General features: G+C 32.3%; 1 protein-coding gene across 4 annotated transcripts in view; it reads left to right on the top strand.

Moving 5' to 3' along the window:
• Nucleotides 1–17,146, top strand: part of tty (tweety) — an 87,258-nt gene that overhangs the window by 55,959 nt on the left and 14,153 nt on the right. For all 4 annotated transcript variants that reach the window (XM_088272335.1, XM_088272332.1, XM_088272333.1 and 1 more), the window contains exons 2-3: nucleotides 15,668–15,917; nucleotides 16,955–17,103. In XM_088272335.1, coding sequence (XP_088128461.1) covers nucleotides 16,975–17,103 — 129 coding nt within the window. In that variant the 5' untranslated portion in view covers nucleotides 15,668–15,917; nucleotides 16,955–16,974. The remainder of the gene's footprint in view (nucleotides 1–15,667; nucleotides 15,918–16,954; nucleotides 17,104–17,146) is intronic.

Below are 17,146 nucleotides of genomic sequence, written 5' to 3'. Positions count from 1 at the left end.
GAAATCTATATTATTTCGGGAAATAAAAATACTTTGTGCTCTGATCCACTCACATTTTTATTAACCAACTAGTTTCGGCAACAACCTGTTGCCCTCTTCGGGGTTTAATTTATTACTTAAACCCTGAAGAGGGCAACAGGTTGTTGCCGAAACTAGTTGGTTAATAAAAATGTGAGTGGATCAGAACACAAAGTATTTTTATTTCTCGAAATAATATATCAATATGATCCACAAAGTTAATGCTTTCAATATTCAAAACTTTTAAAATCTTATTATTTTTGGTCGTCTTTTACCCGTTTTTTGAGAAAGTCTGCTCTAATGTATATATTGCGAAGTTGAAAATTGTTGTGATGCGTGACGCGTTACGCTGAAATGTGGTCCTCCCCTTTCAGCCTACATGAAAACTTTAAGACCCCAGCCCTGATTTAGGCTTTTCGGGAAACTTTCTACCGTTGAAATTATGCTATATACAGCAATTACCTTAGTTTACGAGCCATATTCAAACCATTATTATTTGTACAGATTCGACTTTAGATCAATAGATAAGCGAGAGGAACTGAACGATTGCATAATTTCTAGTCTAGACTAAATCTAAGTGAATTCATCACTACCGGACAAATAAATAACATTAAATTAATTTCGAAAACCGATTGTCAAAATGTTTAGATATCGATCAAACGGCTTGTTGTATAAACGATCTAAATATTCACCAATGAATATGAATGTGTACATTATAAGATAATATTTAGATACGCAAAAGACCCTAACTTCTGGACCATTAACTGTTTTACTTTTTTATTTAATAAGTGTTCATTGTAAAAAGAAGAAACGTTGATTGAGCAGAATAAAATTCTTTATTATTTTTACTTGAAAATTTCAATTTCGCAGTAAAAAAATTACTTACAAACGATCTCGGATTCTTTCGTAAAACTTTTGGACAAATTAGGCTTTCTATCGAGTTTTGACCTTTTTTCCAATTTACTTTATATACATCTTGAGGGTTATCCAACCTTTGATAAAATCTCATCTCAATGCTGTTTCTTATCTCTTGATAATACTAGTATTTACGCACCTTTAACTTTGTATTTTATATTTTGTGTAAGTAGGTACAAGTTTATGTTCTGAGCTTTTGTCGTCAATTTTATATATTGCTCTTTTCCATCTGATTGCGCCATTGTTGCGCTGGATATTTTAATTCAAAGAATAAAGTAAGCAATAAAAGCTTTGTGCTCTATTTGATGGGTTTAACGTGGGTTGGTTGGTCGGATTACGGAGGCGGAGTAAACGATCGTGTCTCAGCTGGGTCCGTTACAGAGAACGAAATGAAGTATGATAATAGTACATGGCAACATCTGCTCAACTGTGCTGTTCGAGTTGGTCTTTAGATCTCAAACAGTTTACAAACAGCATTTAAATCAAATATATTTAACTGCGATTCGTTTTGTATTTTACTAACTAATTAACTAACCATCACGCCGCTTCACCGCAGGGGTAGGCAGAGAGAATAAAACGCCATACCACCCTGTCTTTGCAAACATTCTTCGTATTTTTCTTTAATTAAAAACGTATTATTTTTGCACAACCCGACTATTTCTTAAACAACCTACTTTATGACGTATATTTAACGTTAATCATATTAATTTTATTAATTTCTCTTTATTACGTAATAATTAAACCAAACCCATTTAAAAAATATAAAATGCTTTGCAATATTATACGAAGGTAAGTAAAAAGTAAAATGAAGTATTTTGAGATAAATGGATTGAAAACCCCAATTCACTCCATTAAACCAAAGTACGGACCACTTTTCAGTTGAGTGTACATTTCCATTATTATTTTATCAAGTAAAAATACATTTTTTTATATAAGTGCTCTGAGGTATTTTCAACTTAGTTTGCCTACCATTAATTATTCATAATACGTTGTTTGCTCAGACTGATCGAAATATTGGTTTAAAAGTTTTTGTGGCTATGAGCAGTGCACAACTACGACTGCAAACTACAATATATTCAAGCATGTATACTTTTTACATACAGTATCTACTCAATGAATTAGGGCCACGCAGAATTTCGCGCAATTTCTCAATTCAAACAGGAATAACTCAGAGAAAACCTTGAATAAAACAACATTGAATTTTATTTACACATGAACACTTTATTACGCTTAAATTATGCATATATTTTCATATAAATATAGTTAGTATTTAGTATTTCCACCTTTGGCAGAAATAACTGCCTCAATTCTTTTTGGCATACTTAAAATGCACTGTTTTATCATGTTTTTTGTTTCTTCGTCTTCTGACCAAATTTTTTGCATATTTTTTTTTAGACAGTCTACTGTCGGATTTGGAAATGAGTATACCTTATTTTTTAACATGCTCCATACGTTTTCTATAGGATTAAGGTCCGGAGAATTTCCATGCCAGGGGAGCAAAGGCAGATTTTTGTTAGACAAAAATTTTATTATTGATTTAGCCCGGTGGCAAGGTGGCCCATCCTGCATGAAGGTGTATGGACCTTCTGTTGGGTCGAGTGTATGGTAGAAGGGCAATAAAATTCGTTCGAGGACCTGCTTATAGGAATTTTGGTTCATTGTTCCTTCCTCGAAAAACAACGGCCCAGGTAAATTGTTAATAATACATGGCCATATCATTGTTGCAGGGGGGTGTTTGATAACTTTTACCACACAGGCCTCATTGTTACGTTCCATTGGTGTTCTCCTGACGAATCGACGGCTCTCTGTCACGGCTTCTAACCGGCACTCATCACTAAAGATGACCTGAAAAATAATGAAAATTTAAGTTTAATTCAAATATATAAGTTTATTTACTAAAATGATTTGTTGAAAATTCAATTTAAATAAATACCTTTTTCCAATCATCTACCGAGTAATTTCGATGTAGCCTGGCCCATTTTAATCGATCCGCTTTCATTCGTGGTGTCAATTTTGGTACTTTTACAGGGCGCCTGCATTTCAGATTTACTTCGTAAAGACGTCGCCTCAGTGTTGATACCGATATATTTATACCCTCTTCTTCCAATTTTATTTTTAATGTTTTTGCCGATGCACTACGGTTTTCTAAGGCACTTTGAACGATTTTTCGATCAGTCCTCGGCGTTGTTTTTCTAATCCTACGACAGTTCTTTCGCCGATTGCTGGTGGCGGGTGACTGATTTTTTATTGATTTTGAAATTCTGTCCACTGTTTGACGAGAAACGTTTTCTTTTTTTGAAATTTCTCTATTAGATAGTATTCCTAATTTCAGTAGCACTATAACACTAGACTTTTTTTCCTCAGAAATGTCTTTACTTTTTCCCATTTTGTCCTTTTCAAAAAAAACACTTGTGTTTACAAAAAAAAATTATACTTTATGAACTAAAATTAAAAATTAAGTTTTTTTCACAAGACACGATAACTATATAACCCCTCTGAACAAAACAACAACCAGAACTCAAGAAACTTCACTAATAAATGAGATAGGACTATTTTTTTAACTTTCAACTATCTGTCTACCTGTGCTAATTAGGGACCTTTCTCAGAAAAAGGGTTTGAAATTTTGTAAAGGCTTAAATAATCCAGGTATATTTTACATATTATTGAAGGTAATATACATGATATTAGATGTGAATAGAAAACTTAAAGTATTTATGTAAAATAAATATAATAATCCAAAAGATTTCAGAGTATTCAAAAAAATAATGGGTGGCCCTAATTCATTGAGTAGATACTGTATAACGTATGAGAATGAAATCTTAGAGTTATTTTTCTAGAATAAGAATAACGCCTTAATCCGACGTTTTACGAATTTTAATGTTTACTGGATTCTCATTGATAAACATGTCAATAAACAAGTCTCATTATTTTGACCGATATTCTATCCCAAAAACAACTCACAACATCAAATATCCAGTGAAATTTTTGATGAATATCCATTGTTATCTACTTATCATTTTATGTAAATAAATCTAGATAAATTTATCATATTTCGTGGAATATGGAACGATGATACGAATTCTCTCAAAATTCATAAAATAAACCCGACTTTGGATAATGGAAATGTTGATGTTTTATTATGTTCATAGATCAGTGGGCGATTTTAATAATATCTAGATAATAGTATTGTTATCGAGAACGTGGGAGTATACTATACTCATACGTACAAGTATGTAGACTGCTCGAACCTTTAAGGACGCCATTCTGTGCTCTAAGTATTGGATACTACGAATAACGGTTTTAGTTGATTTGAAAATTTACGTTAAAAATAATGATAAATTTCTAATATATAGGCATATTAATGAACTTACGAATGTTAATTTATATATATTTTTGTACGTTTTACTAAAGGGTTACCATTTATTTTTCAATATTCTTTATTTTATTGGGACGAGTTTCTTCAGAATCGTGACGGATATTGCACTGAAATTCTTACAACTTTTAATGCAGTCTATTATTTTATTAGTCTATTCTATTCCTCGCTGACACAATTGGAATGTTATAATATTTTATATTACATTATTTTTTGATCGGTGTATTTTCTCTATTATACGAGTATATCAGTATTGATTTATGCTTACACTTTTAATTTATTGCGATGTTATTTCTCTAAGGCTCAACAACACAAAAACAAGTTCTGTGATTTTGCATGCTTGTTAGGTATCATTGAAATAGGAATAAAAATTTGCATTTTTCAGTACCGATACTAAGTATATTATAATGGCAATGTTTTTAAAATGAAAACCGCATAATTCAATGTATTTTTCTAGAATTTTTTTTTTCAGCAAACCTTATTATTTAACGAACTTCGATTTTACTATACAAATAACCTATTATGCCTGTTCATATTTACAACAATGTTAATGGATGTATTTAATCTTTTTCCTCTGTCTTCTATTATTACCGTTTGTGGGGATCATCGAATATTCCCCGGTCAGCGGTCACGACATTCTTATTCTGTTCCATCGGCCAAATGTCAACAGAAAGTCGATGGAGTTGACCCGAACGGAACGAACTGCCGACTAACGAGCGCCTTTCCTTTCTTTCAAACAGAACTCAGTTATTTGAGATTTAAATGTATTTATACAGGAGGTTATTATTGTATAGGTTCAGTAAGCACTGTAAACAGTCGTTAAAATTCTAATGAGGTTAAATTCGAGAATGAAACATGCCTCCTTTTATATCATTATATTTTGTATTATAATTATTTTGTTTAACCTAAATATACACATATTTCTGTGCTTTGGAGTTACTATATATTTATATTATTATACCAAAAATACATATTTTGTAAGTGATGCGTTTAAATTTATAGAAATCAAAATGGATTAACGATGGCTAATGAAGTCTGGTAGTGGACTCTAGTAATACACCTCGGGTCATAGACGTTTAAAAAAAATGTATACATTACCCAAATTATACAATATAAATTTTTAAAAGAAAATATACAATAATATAAGAGTTGGAAATGGTAGCTATTTGAGGTAAAAAAAAACATTTTCAAACTATATAAGAATAAAAAATGTACATAATATGAATATTTGTGAAATCATCAATTACCTGCCTACTACCGCATTCAAATATTTACTCTCAATACAAAACGCTATCTTTGCGAAGCAGGAGCGATTCGTTCGGTTTCCTAATGTTTACAATGAAGGTGATGGTTCGGCGAGTCTCCATCCCCCGCGAGTTGCTAGAGTGGGGAGGGGGAGGCTGCCTGTGACGTATTTAATAATTTATTACCAGTTAAAAATTGCGAGTAAATACAGACCCCCCAAATCTAGGCATGCGCAATGTAATGTGAGATCAAAGATATGCGCTCGGGATCTGAATGTTCAGATTTATTGGACACCTATTATAAATACTGTAAATACAAATTGTCAGAAGTCGGATCAATTTGTTACACTACGACGAAATTATCTGTAGAATGGAGTCGGGGCGCTTCTGTCGACATTTTTTTCAATCTTAAAATTAATCCTTATTTATTTTTTACAAAACCGTATGACGTCTTTTCAGTTTCATTTTTTGCCGTTTTACTGATAACTTTTTTTTCTGACTGTAGTGTATATGTAGAGCTCCGTGGCTTTTTACTGTTAAACTTGATTCCATTGTATTATTTATTATTATGATTGATGTATGTATTTTCTTCAATAATCTACTATCGTTTCATTCATTTCGAACAAAGTGATTTTTGAATGTCAGTAACAACGAATGTTCCCATATATTTTGGTAATAATAAAAATGGACTAGCTCCACTGAATAAGATCATAAAATAAATAAAATAAATATCCGATTTTTTAAGAAATATTCACCTATTTAAAACCTGGGCACATCGTAAACACTTTTCAACTCCAGGTTCACCTGCATGTTATTTTGTTTATATAATTTTTATTTTACATAATAAAAAATCAACATGTTTTATAATCTATTAGATACTATTCCAAAGAGAAGATAACATTGAACTAGGGTAATGTAGAAAGCAAAGTTAATATAATTTATTTTATCGGACACTGGATTATTCACCCTACGGATGAGATGTCAATTTCAAAGGTGTCTCGATTTGATATGCCAGGTTGTAAGCTCTGGAAAGCTCAGACTCCCATTTTCTTCCATAAAAATGAAAGAATGATACATGTTTCATATCAAGTTGAGACACCTTTAATGTACCTAGATAACTTTTATTTCACTAATAGACTTTTATTTCTAGCAAATTTGGCATTTCGAAACATGTAGTCGATCCGTATTGTCAGCAAGTTAATGTTATCGAAAGTAAAAGAATATTTGGAAATTGAATATACAGATAGAAATAAAGTTAAAGTGATTTATGCTACGCAGTTAAGGCGTCATGTTTCCTTCGACCCCCTGAGGGCTTTTAGAATGTAGGTTAAAAGGTTTAACTATTTTCGGTCGATATATGTTGTAAATATACTTATACTTATTAGGCACAAAAGACGCTGCTATCTGCTAATTATTAGGTACTTGGGATTTATGAAACGTAATCGTTTTATCGCCACCGCGTGAAGAGTCATATCCGCCTTAAAAATGATTAAATTCTCTTTTCACATCATTTCTGTGCAAATTTTGGAATGGTGAATTTTACACCGGAACTTGTGGTGACTTCAAATCTTCCCGAACTGGATGAAACTGTTCCATATATGTATGTATGTAGTTTGTTTTTATGATTTTACTTCTTGCTGGATAATTATTACATTTTGACATCTCAGCATAGATGAGGAAGAAAATAGAAGTCTGGGTACGTGATCACATCGTTCACTCCTACGTGATCACAGGTACGTGATACACATCGGTCACTCCTTTCAAGAACGTCATAAATCAAAAAACTTAATTTTTCAGGAGAACGTTTTTAAAGTATAAAAATATAATACCTTTGTATTTAAAAAAAAAAATATCAAGCCACTTATTGAACTTTTTACTGTGCAATACATCTTTTTAGGTAAAACCTGAAGGTTTTTTCTCCATTTGAAAAATATTTAGGATATTAAAAAAATAAATAAACAAAACCTTTTCTTCAAAATGTAAAAACAACACTTTTTGCCCTGTAGCTGGTAAATATTAAGTTAAAAATATTCTCTTTTCCTAGGATATAGTACATTTTCTGGGCATTCCGAAAACATGCGAAACTGAAAATTGTCGATTTTTGATTTATGACGTTCTTGAAAAGAGTGAGTGACATGTTCAACATTCACCATCCATGATTGACAACCACACTGGAGAAAACCCAGATTTCTGAACAAGTATTTGGTCACACTCAAAATTTTGTAAATAATTGTTGCTCAATATTTTCGACGTACTTATCTGTCTTTTCAACATTTTTTCGAGCTTCGTATTTAGTATTATATAAATGCGATTTCTACAACAAAAAAACAATTTTTTAAATATTGCAGTTTATGTTACGTAGCAAAGAATTACAATGCCAAAGTGTTGCTGTTACGTTCAACAGATGACACTGCCATTGCGGTAAAACAACGTGTTTTACCTCATCAACCTCACATAAATAAAAACGCACGTACTCGAATGCAACGTTTTGTCGAAATTTCAAAGAATCAATGAATTGCTATTGGAGATTTACGATTACGACAAATGAACATTTCAAAAAATATATTTATAGATGTCTAAGTATATGATCAAACACCAATATTTTGTTATCTGAATTGTTTCTTCCGCATTCGTTCTTTTCACTATCGTTTGGTCATTCATTATGAAATGGAAAATTCATTAGGAAAAAAATCCTTTAACCACCCTCATTAATTCTTCTTCTTTCCTTCTCCTTCCTGCAAAATCTATTTTTTATACCATACCCTTTTTTTTAAATCTCTGAATGTTTTTCAATAGTTAATATAACATAAATGTGGAATTGTTTAATTGGCTTTATTTTTATTAATGTAACTGTTTTTTGTTGATGTAATGTAATGTTTAATATTGTTAATGCAACTATTGTTTATTATATACTTTTTTTTATATGTAAAGCTGTACAATTTCCGAAAAAATAAAATAAAATAAATAAATAAATGACTGGCCGCCTACGTAGTGTAATGGTCAGCACGCTCGGCTACCGTTCTGGAGGTCCTGGGTTCGATTCCCAGGGGGGGTACAATAAATATAAGTGATTTTTTCACTGTAATATTTATTTAATATTACCCTGGACTGGTACCTGAAGCGGAGGGCTGATAACCTTTCTTTTATGTGTATACGATCAAGATAACACTGCGTTTATATGAAGCAGTGCCCCATAGCGCACCATTTGGTGCGGATAAGGGTTTTTATTATTTATTATTAAATAAATAAATAAAAATTATCCACCAGCCATCAGCGAAGTCGAGCGAACCCTTCGAGTTCACCTTTTGTCCGGACATCCCGGTGAACTTGAGATTTATTCAATTATAAATACCTAAATCGATTTTCGTCATTTTCTCAGAATTATAATAGTGACGTTATCTCGTGGCGTATTCTGGCCCCTCGGGATTTTAACACCGGGAAATAAGCATATAAACTCTGTTACCCTCCCGATGGAGATATCCGGAAGTGTGGCGGTGGGCGCGTGTCTTGGGGCTAATATTTAATATTTTAATATTGCTTGTTTACTCTTGGTTGTCTAACCTGCCTTATACATTTTATGACTTATTTTACAATGGTGACAATATAAAAAAAAAATACTAACGACGTGCGATAGACTTTATGTCTTGCTTTAAGACCGTACTCGGAATAATGGAATTCATTAAGCGTCCGGCTGCGCTATATTTTTTAAATATATACATTGGATTTATTTTGTACATTTTGTAATGACAAGTTCCTTGAAGAAACCGGTTGGAAAAACGTACGAAAAATAAAGATTTCGAAAAAACAAAGTTTTCGATTTGTTTTTTTTTTTAGTTTATCAAATATACCACAAAGTAGTATCTGCAAAAAAAAATCGAGAAAAAAAAGAAATACACTTTGTTTTTTGTTGTTGCTGTTACGTTCAACAGATGGCACTGCCATTGCGGTAAAACAACATTTTTTTTTTTAATATTGGTTTTCCAACTGTAGAAAAATACTGCCTGAATTAAATTATTGACTTACTCGTTGTGTGTATTTGAAACATTTAGAATTATTTCTTGCATATGATTGTATTATATTATAAACATTATGCATGTTGTACAATATATATTGTACAACATGGTGGGTGGATGTGCATCACACCCTTTAAAATATCCACTGAATTGCAGTTCGAAGTTTGAGATTTAAATTGAATTTTCTAGCAGGTACGGTTCGTTACAGCTGAAAATTTTAAAGTTGTACTATCCAATTTATACTTTCTACTTTGTGCACTTTGGTTTCGTGAACTTTACTTTAAAATTGAACACCCCATAGTTAATAAATCTTTCGCTTCATCGGTATCAGTTTTATTTTGTAAATAAAGTATGTGAAATGTACCTGACGTATCTTTTAAACAATTCAAGCGTAAAAGTAGAATTTTTCATATTGTTTCATTTTTTATAATTGCTAGCGTATTTAAAATAAAATCACAAGCTATTGAGTTAACAATATTGGTACTTACGTATAACGTTTTCATTTAGTAAATAATTTATTATTTTCAGTAATTATTGTGTGAACATTTTTTAATTAAAACACTTTGTTAAAAGCATGATACATTATTTTAAAACCCTACTGGGTATAGCGTATTTTGCTATGACGTCGCTAGCATTCCTGTTTTTTAATTGATAACGCAATGCAGTCCTATTTCAATGTTAGATACGTCATTCGGCATACTGTTTTTGGTGAATGAGTATATTTTTTTTCTTAAAAAAAATACTTCATGATGTTATCAACAACTTTTCTTTTATAGTAATGAATTGTTTTCGGCGTTTTTGTGAACACAACATTTTAAAAATAAATCAACAACTTGAAAATTTGTGTGAAAACTGTGAAAATTTAAATAGAAGTTCTAACATGATATTAAATTTTGAGTGGGGACATATTTACTGATTTCATTATTTAATTTAATGCGTCGTTGACAGTTAAATACGTTCCTTGAAATAAAATTACGTTCCGCTCCATCCCGTCTGTCTCTTGAAATTAATAGAGGAATATGAGGTTAAATAACGTATTTAAGGTGTCCTTTAAGCTATGTCAATTCTCTGTCTTTCTCTCTCTTTAAAAATGGAGTTTATATTATTTTTTATTTTCTTTTGACATTATGTTAATTGTATTACCATTTAGACATATCTACTTCAAACTATTTGAAATAGAACCATTGTGTTGCATTTTACAATGCTATCTAAACGTTATCATTTTTTTGTTCGGTATTTGTACAGATTTACATTTAAAAAAAGTATATAATAAAAAATAGTAACATTAATGAAAATAAAGCCAATCAAACAATTCCACATAAAAGAGTTTACATCATTTGGAACAGTTATCCACAAAAAAATCTGTCAGAACATTCTTCAAAATACATATAAACTTTTAGCACATATCTTCTTTGGCATATCGCGTCGCTGTTGCTCGCGTAGGAAATAATATTTATATGGTTAATAATTATATTTCTTGTTACTCTTGTCTTTTAACTTGAATGTTTGTAAACTCACAAAAATAAGACATAAAAAAAACCCGCATTTTTAGTTTGTTCATTATTGGCGATCGACCTTGTTTAGACTTCTGAAGTTTCGTGTTTCATGCAAATAAAATAAGTAATTTTCTGTTTTATTACCCTCACTGTGCGTACAACATTAAACAATATAGTACCCAATCAAAATATTACTAGGAATATTTAAGCACGCTTTGTTATGAAGTACGTGGGTAATTAATTCTGGATTTATCACCATCACTTAAAAGTTACGCACATTTTCTTTTCAAAAGTTAAATCACATTCGTAAGTACCCTGCTGGTTATAATCATTCGAGCATTTTGTGTAGTAGGCTAATGAGATTTTAAAAGTACCGAAAGTTCCATAATTTGAAGAGAAGACGCTCACTTTGTTTCTTCCGCTACTTTCCAGTCCCCAGTCCGCGTACTTAGTGGACTTCTGTCTTGTCAGTTAAACGCAAAGAGGAGGCGTAGGTAGGTACGCGAAAACACAGACGCAGACGCACTTACGGAGAAATTAATATCGTTATTTTGTTAGACAAGTCTGAAGGTCTCTCCGTATAACTTTGAAATTCCGTTGTAAAGTGGAAACCTTATTTTTGTTTTTATATCATTCGCTTTGTGCTGTTTTCTTTCTTAGTGCTATGCTGTGCGCGTTTGCGGATTAGTACATTACTTTGGTTAGTGTATCTTACTAAGGAATAACTTCGTTCAATGTTGAAATTGAATTTTGACACTTTTAGTAGAGTGTGCGTGTGTAGAGTAGAGAATAATAAGCTCTATATGCCTAGTAAAGAACAAAAACATACGCGTTCATCCGCTTAATGCCGAGATCTCGAACGCTCAAATTAGAACGCATTCGATTGTGGTCTGTGAGGATGATTTAAAAAAAAATTAAAAATGTATTGTACTTTGTATTTTTTTTAGAATATGTATTAAAAATATACTTTTGTATATATTTTTAACTCCTTACTTTTCAATAACTCATTCTTTTTAAAACCATATAGATATTTATTTTAAAAAAAAATCACTATAAAAACGGTGTTTCAAGAAAAAAATCAATTACGTCAAATGTTACCTGGGTTTCGACAAAATTATGCTATCGTTTATTGGGCCTTGATCATGAATAGGTAATATAATAAATATAAATAAATAATAAAATATTAATCGTAAAACATTAAAAATTATTTCTAAATTAAAACTTAGTACCTTCAAAATAGCAACAACAAAATAATCAGAAATAAATAATAACAACAAAAAGATAAACGGTACGAGACTAGTATAGTAGGCAGAGATTTATTCAAAATAACGTGTTTTAAAAATTCTACAAAACAAATGTCGGTTCAATTAACAATACGATATTACAGTAACATATTTTATATTAAGCTCGTAAAATGACACACAACCTTTACCGTAACTCAATTATTAATTATTATTTAATTCGATTCCGCAAAATTAGGGATAAATTTATTATCAAACTGTAGAGAAAATTGTACTGCGATTACTGCTGTGGTTTTATACTTCTATAATTGAATAACACTCTTCCCAAATTCGTGCGAAGCATATTATTTTATATTCGACGAGAAATTGCGTTACGGGAATAATATCATCGAGGGAAATTTTGAAAGAACCTTTTTATTCAACTTCGTTAATTTATTTCAATTACTTTTAGTGAACTTTCGGGATCTCTTTTTTTAATTAGTGCTTAGACGAAAATTCCGCCCGGCTTATTAGGACAGCGGGCTGGGAACTTGGATAATTGGGCTATTTGATTTCGCTGTTTGAATGCGCACTTCCATTTTATAGAATGAGTAATAAGTACTAACAACTGTTATTATAAAGATAATAGAAATTAATTCGGATCAGATTTAAAACGAAGCCACCTATAGAGTCATCTAAATTGTCCTGTACTTTTGTGTTAAAGTGAAATTTGCATTGAATGCAGACGATCAACGAAAAGTCTTGTTTAATTTTATCGTACTTTTCCTTCTTACAATAAATATCATATAATTTTTTGTTGTTTTTTTTTTCTTCGTAATGATAAATGTTTTTTAGTAATTTCATTTTGAACCTTAAAACTCGTTTTTTATAAGCCGAAAGTCATGTTTTTAAAAATATTTTTTTGACTTGTCAGATAGTCTAATAGTCGCATAATAAATACATGAAATTCGGCTGTACTCTATTGACCAATAAACCTTTAAACAATCTCTCGAAAGGAATTCATTGTTTACGTGTTAATAAAGGCCATTTTTTTACGAACTAAATCAATTACATTTTCGCATTTGACACTACAAAAATTAGTTGAAAGTTATTTCGTAAAATGTACTATTTTTCTAAATATGTTACGTTTAAATAGTGTTAGCGGCTTGGGGCAAAGGGAAAATTTTACGAAACCAACAAAGCATACATTTATACTTTTTTATTGGGGTGCAGGCAATGTGCTAGGATTATAAGGGGCTAATCTCTAAATTGTTAAATATTTTTGGTAGTATTTGTATGTTATAACTCAAAGGTGTGCAATGTGTCAACTCCTAAGCCTTCAAAATAAATGTAATGGGTATAATATATTTTTTTGTCATGTCTCATGAAAGCAAGTACAAAGATAAAATAGATAAGATGCTAAAAATACCGCACGTGTGAGTACAATGTTTCCACGTTTGCAAATACAATATGTCAGTAATTTGAGTTTATGGAGTATGCCAATTTAAGAAAATATCAGAATACGCATATATTAAATTTCCCAAGATTTGGGTAAAAAAAATGTTTGGCAAAATTTTCGCGCTTTCTGCATGAAAAATATTATTACTCAATCCGTTTACTTTATTATTTTCTTGAAAACTTTGAAGATTAATGGTCTCGAGGAATATTTTAACAGCTTAAATTTGTACACAATTCGTTCACAAAGTTAAATATAAAGTGAAAGTTTATGTATTAATTTTAAATCAAACACAGATTTTTTGAGTCTACTAAGTTGTATTTTATTAACAAAAACACATTAAAAAAATATATTGTGACAATTGTTTCGCCTTGTTAGGGCATTATCAAATGAATGTCAATACCCTAACAAGGCGAAACAATTGTCACAATATAATTTTTTATGTGTTTTTGTTAATAAAATACAACTTAGTAGACTGAAAAAATCTGTGTTTGATTTAAAATTGATACATAAATTAAAATGGAGTTCTACAAATTAAACGCCAAATCAATAAATAAAGTGAAAGTACTGAGTATATTTTCATTATTTTTAATGAACTGATGAAAAGTGGAGTTGATTTGTAAAGTGTGAGTAGTTTAATTAATGGTTTACTTACCGTACCATCGAGACATTTTCATAATCGAATAAGTTATCTTCAATTCCATTGTTTGAAAAGAAATCGAAAAAAAAATTGTCAAAAAATGTCACCGAGGATACTCGTAGTAAGATATGCCCCATCATCTTCTTCCCGGTTGTTTTATTTTGATATATCCAAGTACTTCTCCTCAAATCTGTCTTTGACAAGCTAGATAAATCGCTCACTCCTTTCAAGAACGTCATAAATCAAAAATTGTCAATTTTCAGTTATGCATGTTTTCGGAATGCCCAGAAAATGTACTATATCCCAGCAAAAGAGGCATATTTTTTTTTAACTTAATATTTACCCGCTACAGGGCAGAAAGTGTTGTTTTTGCATTTTGAAGAAAAGGTATTGTTTAATTATTTTTTTAATAATACTAAATATTTTTAAAATGGAGAAAAAACCTTCAGGTTTTACCTCAAAAGATCTGTTGCACAGTAAAAAGTTCAATAAGTGGCTTGATATTTATTTTTAATACATTGTATTATATTTTTAAACTTTAAAAACGTTCTCCTGAAAAATTAAGTTTTTTGATTTATGACGTTCTTGAAAGGAGTGAGCGAAATATGGTAACACTACATCTGTATTCATTTTTAATTTAGGTTTTACTTAGTAAATACCATTATTTCTTAATATCAATTGTGAAACGATGCACTCCGTATCATTTTCAAACACCGTGTGTGAAGCTAAGCCTAAATTTTAAAGTTTTGTCCTCGGGACGTTGAAGGTTCAAGAGGGGATAGGAGTCTTATTTTTATTTATTTATTTCTTATTAGTGGGAACATAGACAATAGGGAGGAGGCTTTAGTCATTGTCATATGGGTTATGGGTTTATTATTATTTATATTGTGTCACACAATCACTAGATATTTTAATAAAGTAGTGGTGTTTACTAAGTAAAATTTAAATAAAAAATAGATAGATTTTACCATGAAGCAGAAAAAGACAGAGGAAAACCTGGCACAATCAGGTGTGTCAAATACTTGAAAGCGGCCGGGTCAGGAGTCGTAATAATCATCGGTTATGTATGAGGAGATGCATGAATCTAGAAGTGGCGAAGAATGTTTGCAAAGATAGAGTGGTGTAGCTATCGATTCTCTCTGCCTACCCCTGTGGAGAAGCGGCGTGATGGTTAGTTAGTTAGTAGATTTTATCACAATGTGACTGCCGAATAAATTAAAAAAGACATATTTAAATATCCACCGCATCCAGCTATGACATGTCACTAAATATTCTTCTCTTCCTTGTTGCAGGTTACTCAGTGGCCAGACCCGAGTGCCGAGTGCTACAGACTGCACACGTGAATGCAGCTAAGTAATGAGTTGGTTGGTCACACTGCCACTCCAGCGGTTGTAGCAACGCCCGCAACCGAAGCGTAGGATTCTCCTCCACCGACTTCCAGCACGATACGAAGATAGCTCTCCCCACACACAGCTCCTTTCATGAAGGACAGGACTTAAAAGCTATCAAGACGGAATCTAACTTACTTATCTTCGGCTACAGGTAACATGAATTTTTAATTTATTTTTAATGTCAAATCATAATAAAGCATGATCTCTTATATACAGCTACAGTTTTGCCATCTACACACATGTTTACTTGCACAAACTAGTTGATATGTGTAGCCGGACTATTAAGGATAATAATTGCCTAAATGTAATGTCCTCCTCCGTAGCGTAATGGTCAGTATGCTCGGCTATTGGACTGGAGGTCCCCGGTTCGATTCACAATGGGGGAGGGGTCAAATAAATACAAGTGATTTTTTTCGCTCTTAATATTTATTCAATACTACCCTGGACTGGTACCTGAAGCAGAGGGTTTCCTTACCTTTCCTTCATGTGTTAACAATCAAGATGATACTGCGTTTATATGGTGCAATGCCCTATGCAATATCGGGTGCGGATGGAGGTGAAAGAAGATGAAATGTAATTGCATACTGAATCCATTTTTTATTTAATTTATTTATCAAAAAATTTTATCTCGTTAATTATATAATGCTTGCATCGCTCCTGTTTTCTCTTATACGGCTGTGAAACATGGCACCTTACAAGGGCCCAGAGCAGCCGTGTGCTGAGCTCAGAGAATAGTTGTCTGCAGACAGTTTTAGGCGTGCCGTGGTTTGACTTTGTGAGGAATGAAGACATAAGGCATAGGACGCAACAAATCTTGGTCACAACTGTCGTCAAGAAGAGGCGATTAAGTTGGCTAGGTCATGTACTCCGAATGCCTCCCGAGAGCCTTAATCGAGCTTGCCTCCTTTACAAGGCATCAGGTTCGCGCTGCCCAGGACGACCACTGTTGACAATTCGTCGTCAGTTTTCGTCTGAACATCGGGACGCGGACCTGACTTGGAAGGATGCAAGGGAGCTGGCGGAAAAGCCAGGATACAGTTTGTGGACTCCATATGCTCCGCATAAGGAGCGGATATGGTTTAATTCATCATATTTTTCTTTTTAAATTGGCCTTTTGCTCTTGTGCTGCTGTAGTTAATGCATTGTGGATGGAGGGGGCTAATGTGGTGGTATTGATTTGTGTTGCAGGTAGGGGGCTGGGCTCGGCCATGGCCCCCCGGGACGAGGGCTACCGGCCGGCGCTGCTCGCGCAGCTACTGCACTCCCTGCCGCACTTCAACGTCACCCTCCACCGGGTCAACTCCACCTTCGCCCCGCACTCGGAACTCTATCTCGAGGTATTTGCGCTTAATCATTTCACTTTACACGGTCTAAAGCGTA

This window comes from Brachycentrus maculatus, unplaced genomic scaffold (genome assembly GCF_059751285.1).
Source record: "Brachycentrus maculatus isolate JH-2025_06_01 unplaced genomic scaffold, ASM5975128v1 h1tg000494l, whole genome shotgun sequence".
Lineage (NCBI taxonomy): Eukaryota > Metazoa > Arthropoda > Insecta > Trichoptera > Brachycentridae > Brachycentrus > Brachycentrus maculatus.
This window is presented reverse-complemented; position numbering and strand designations above follow the sequence as displayed.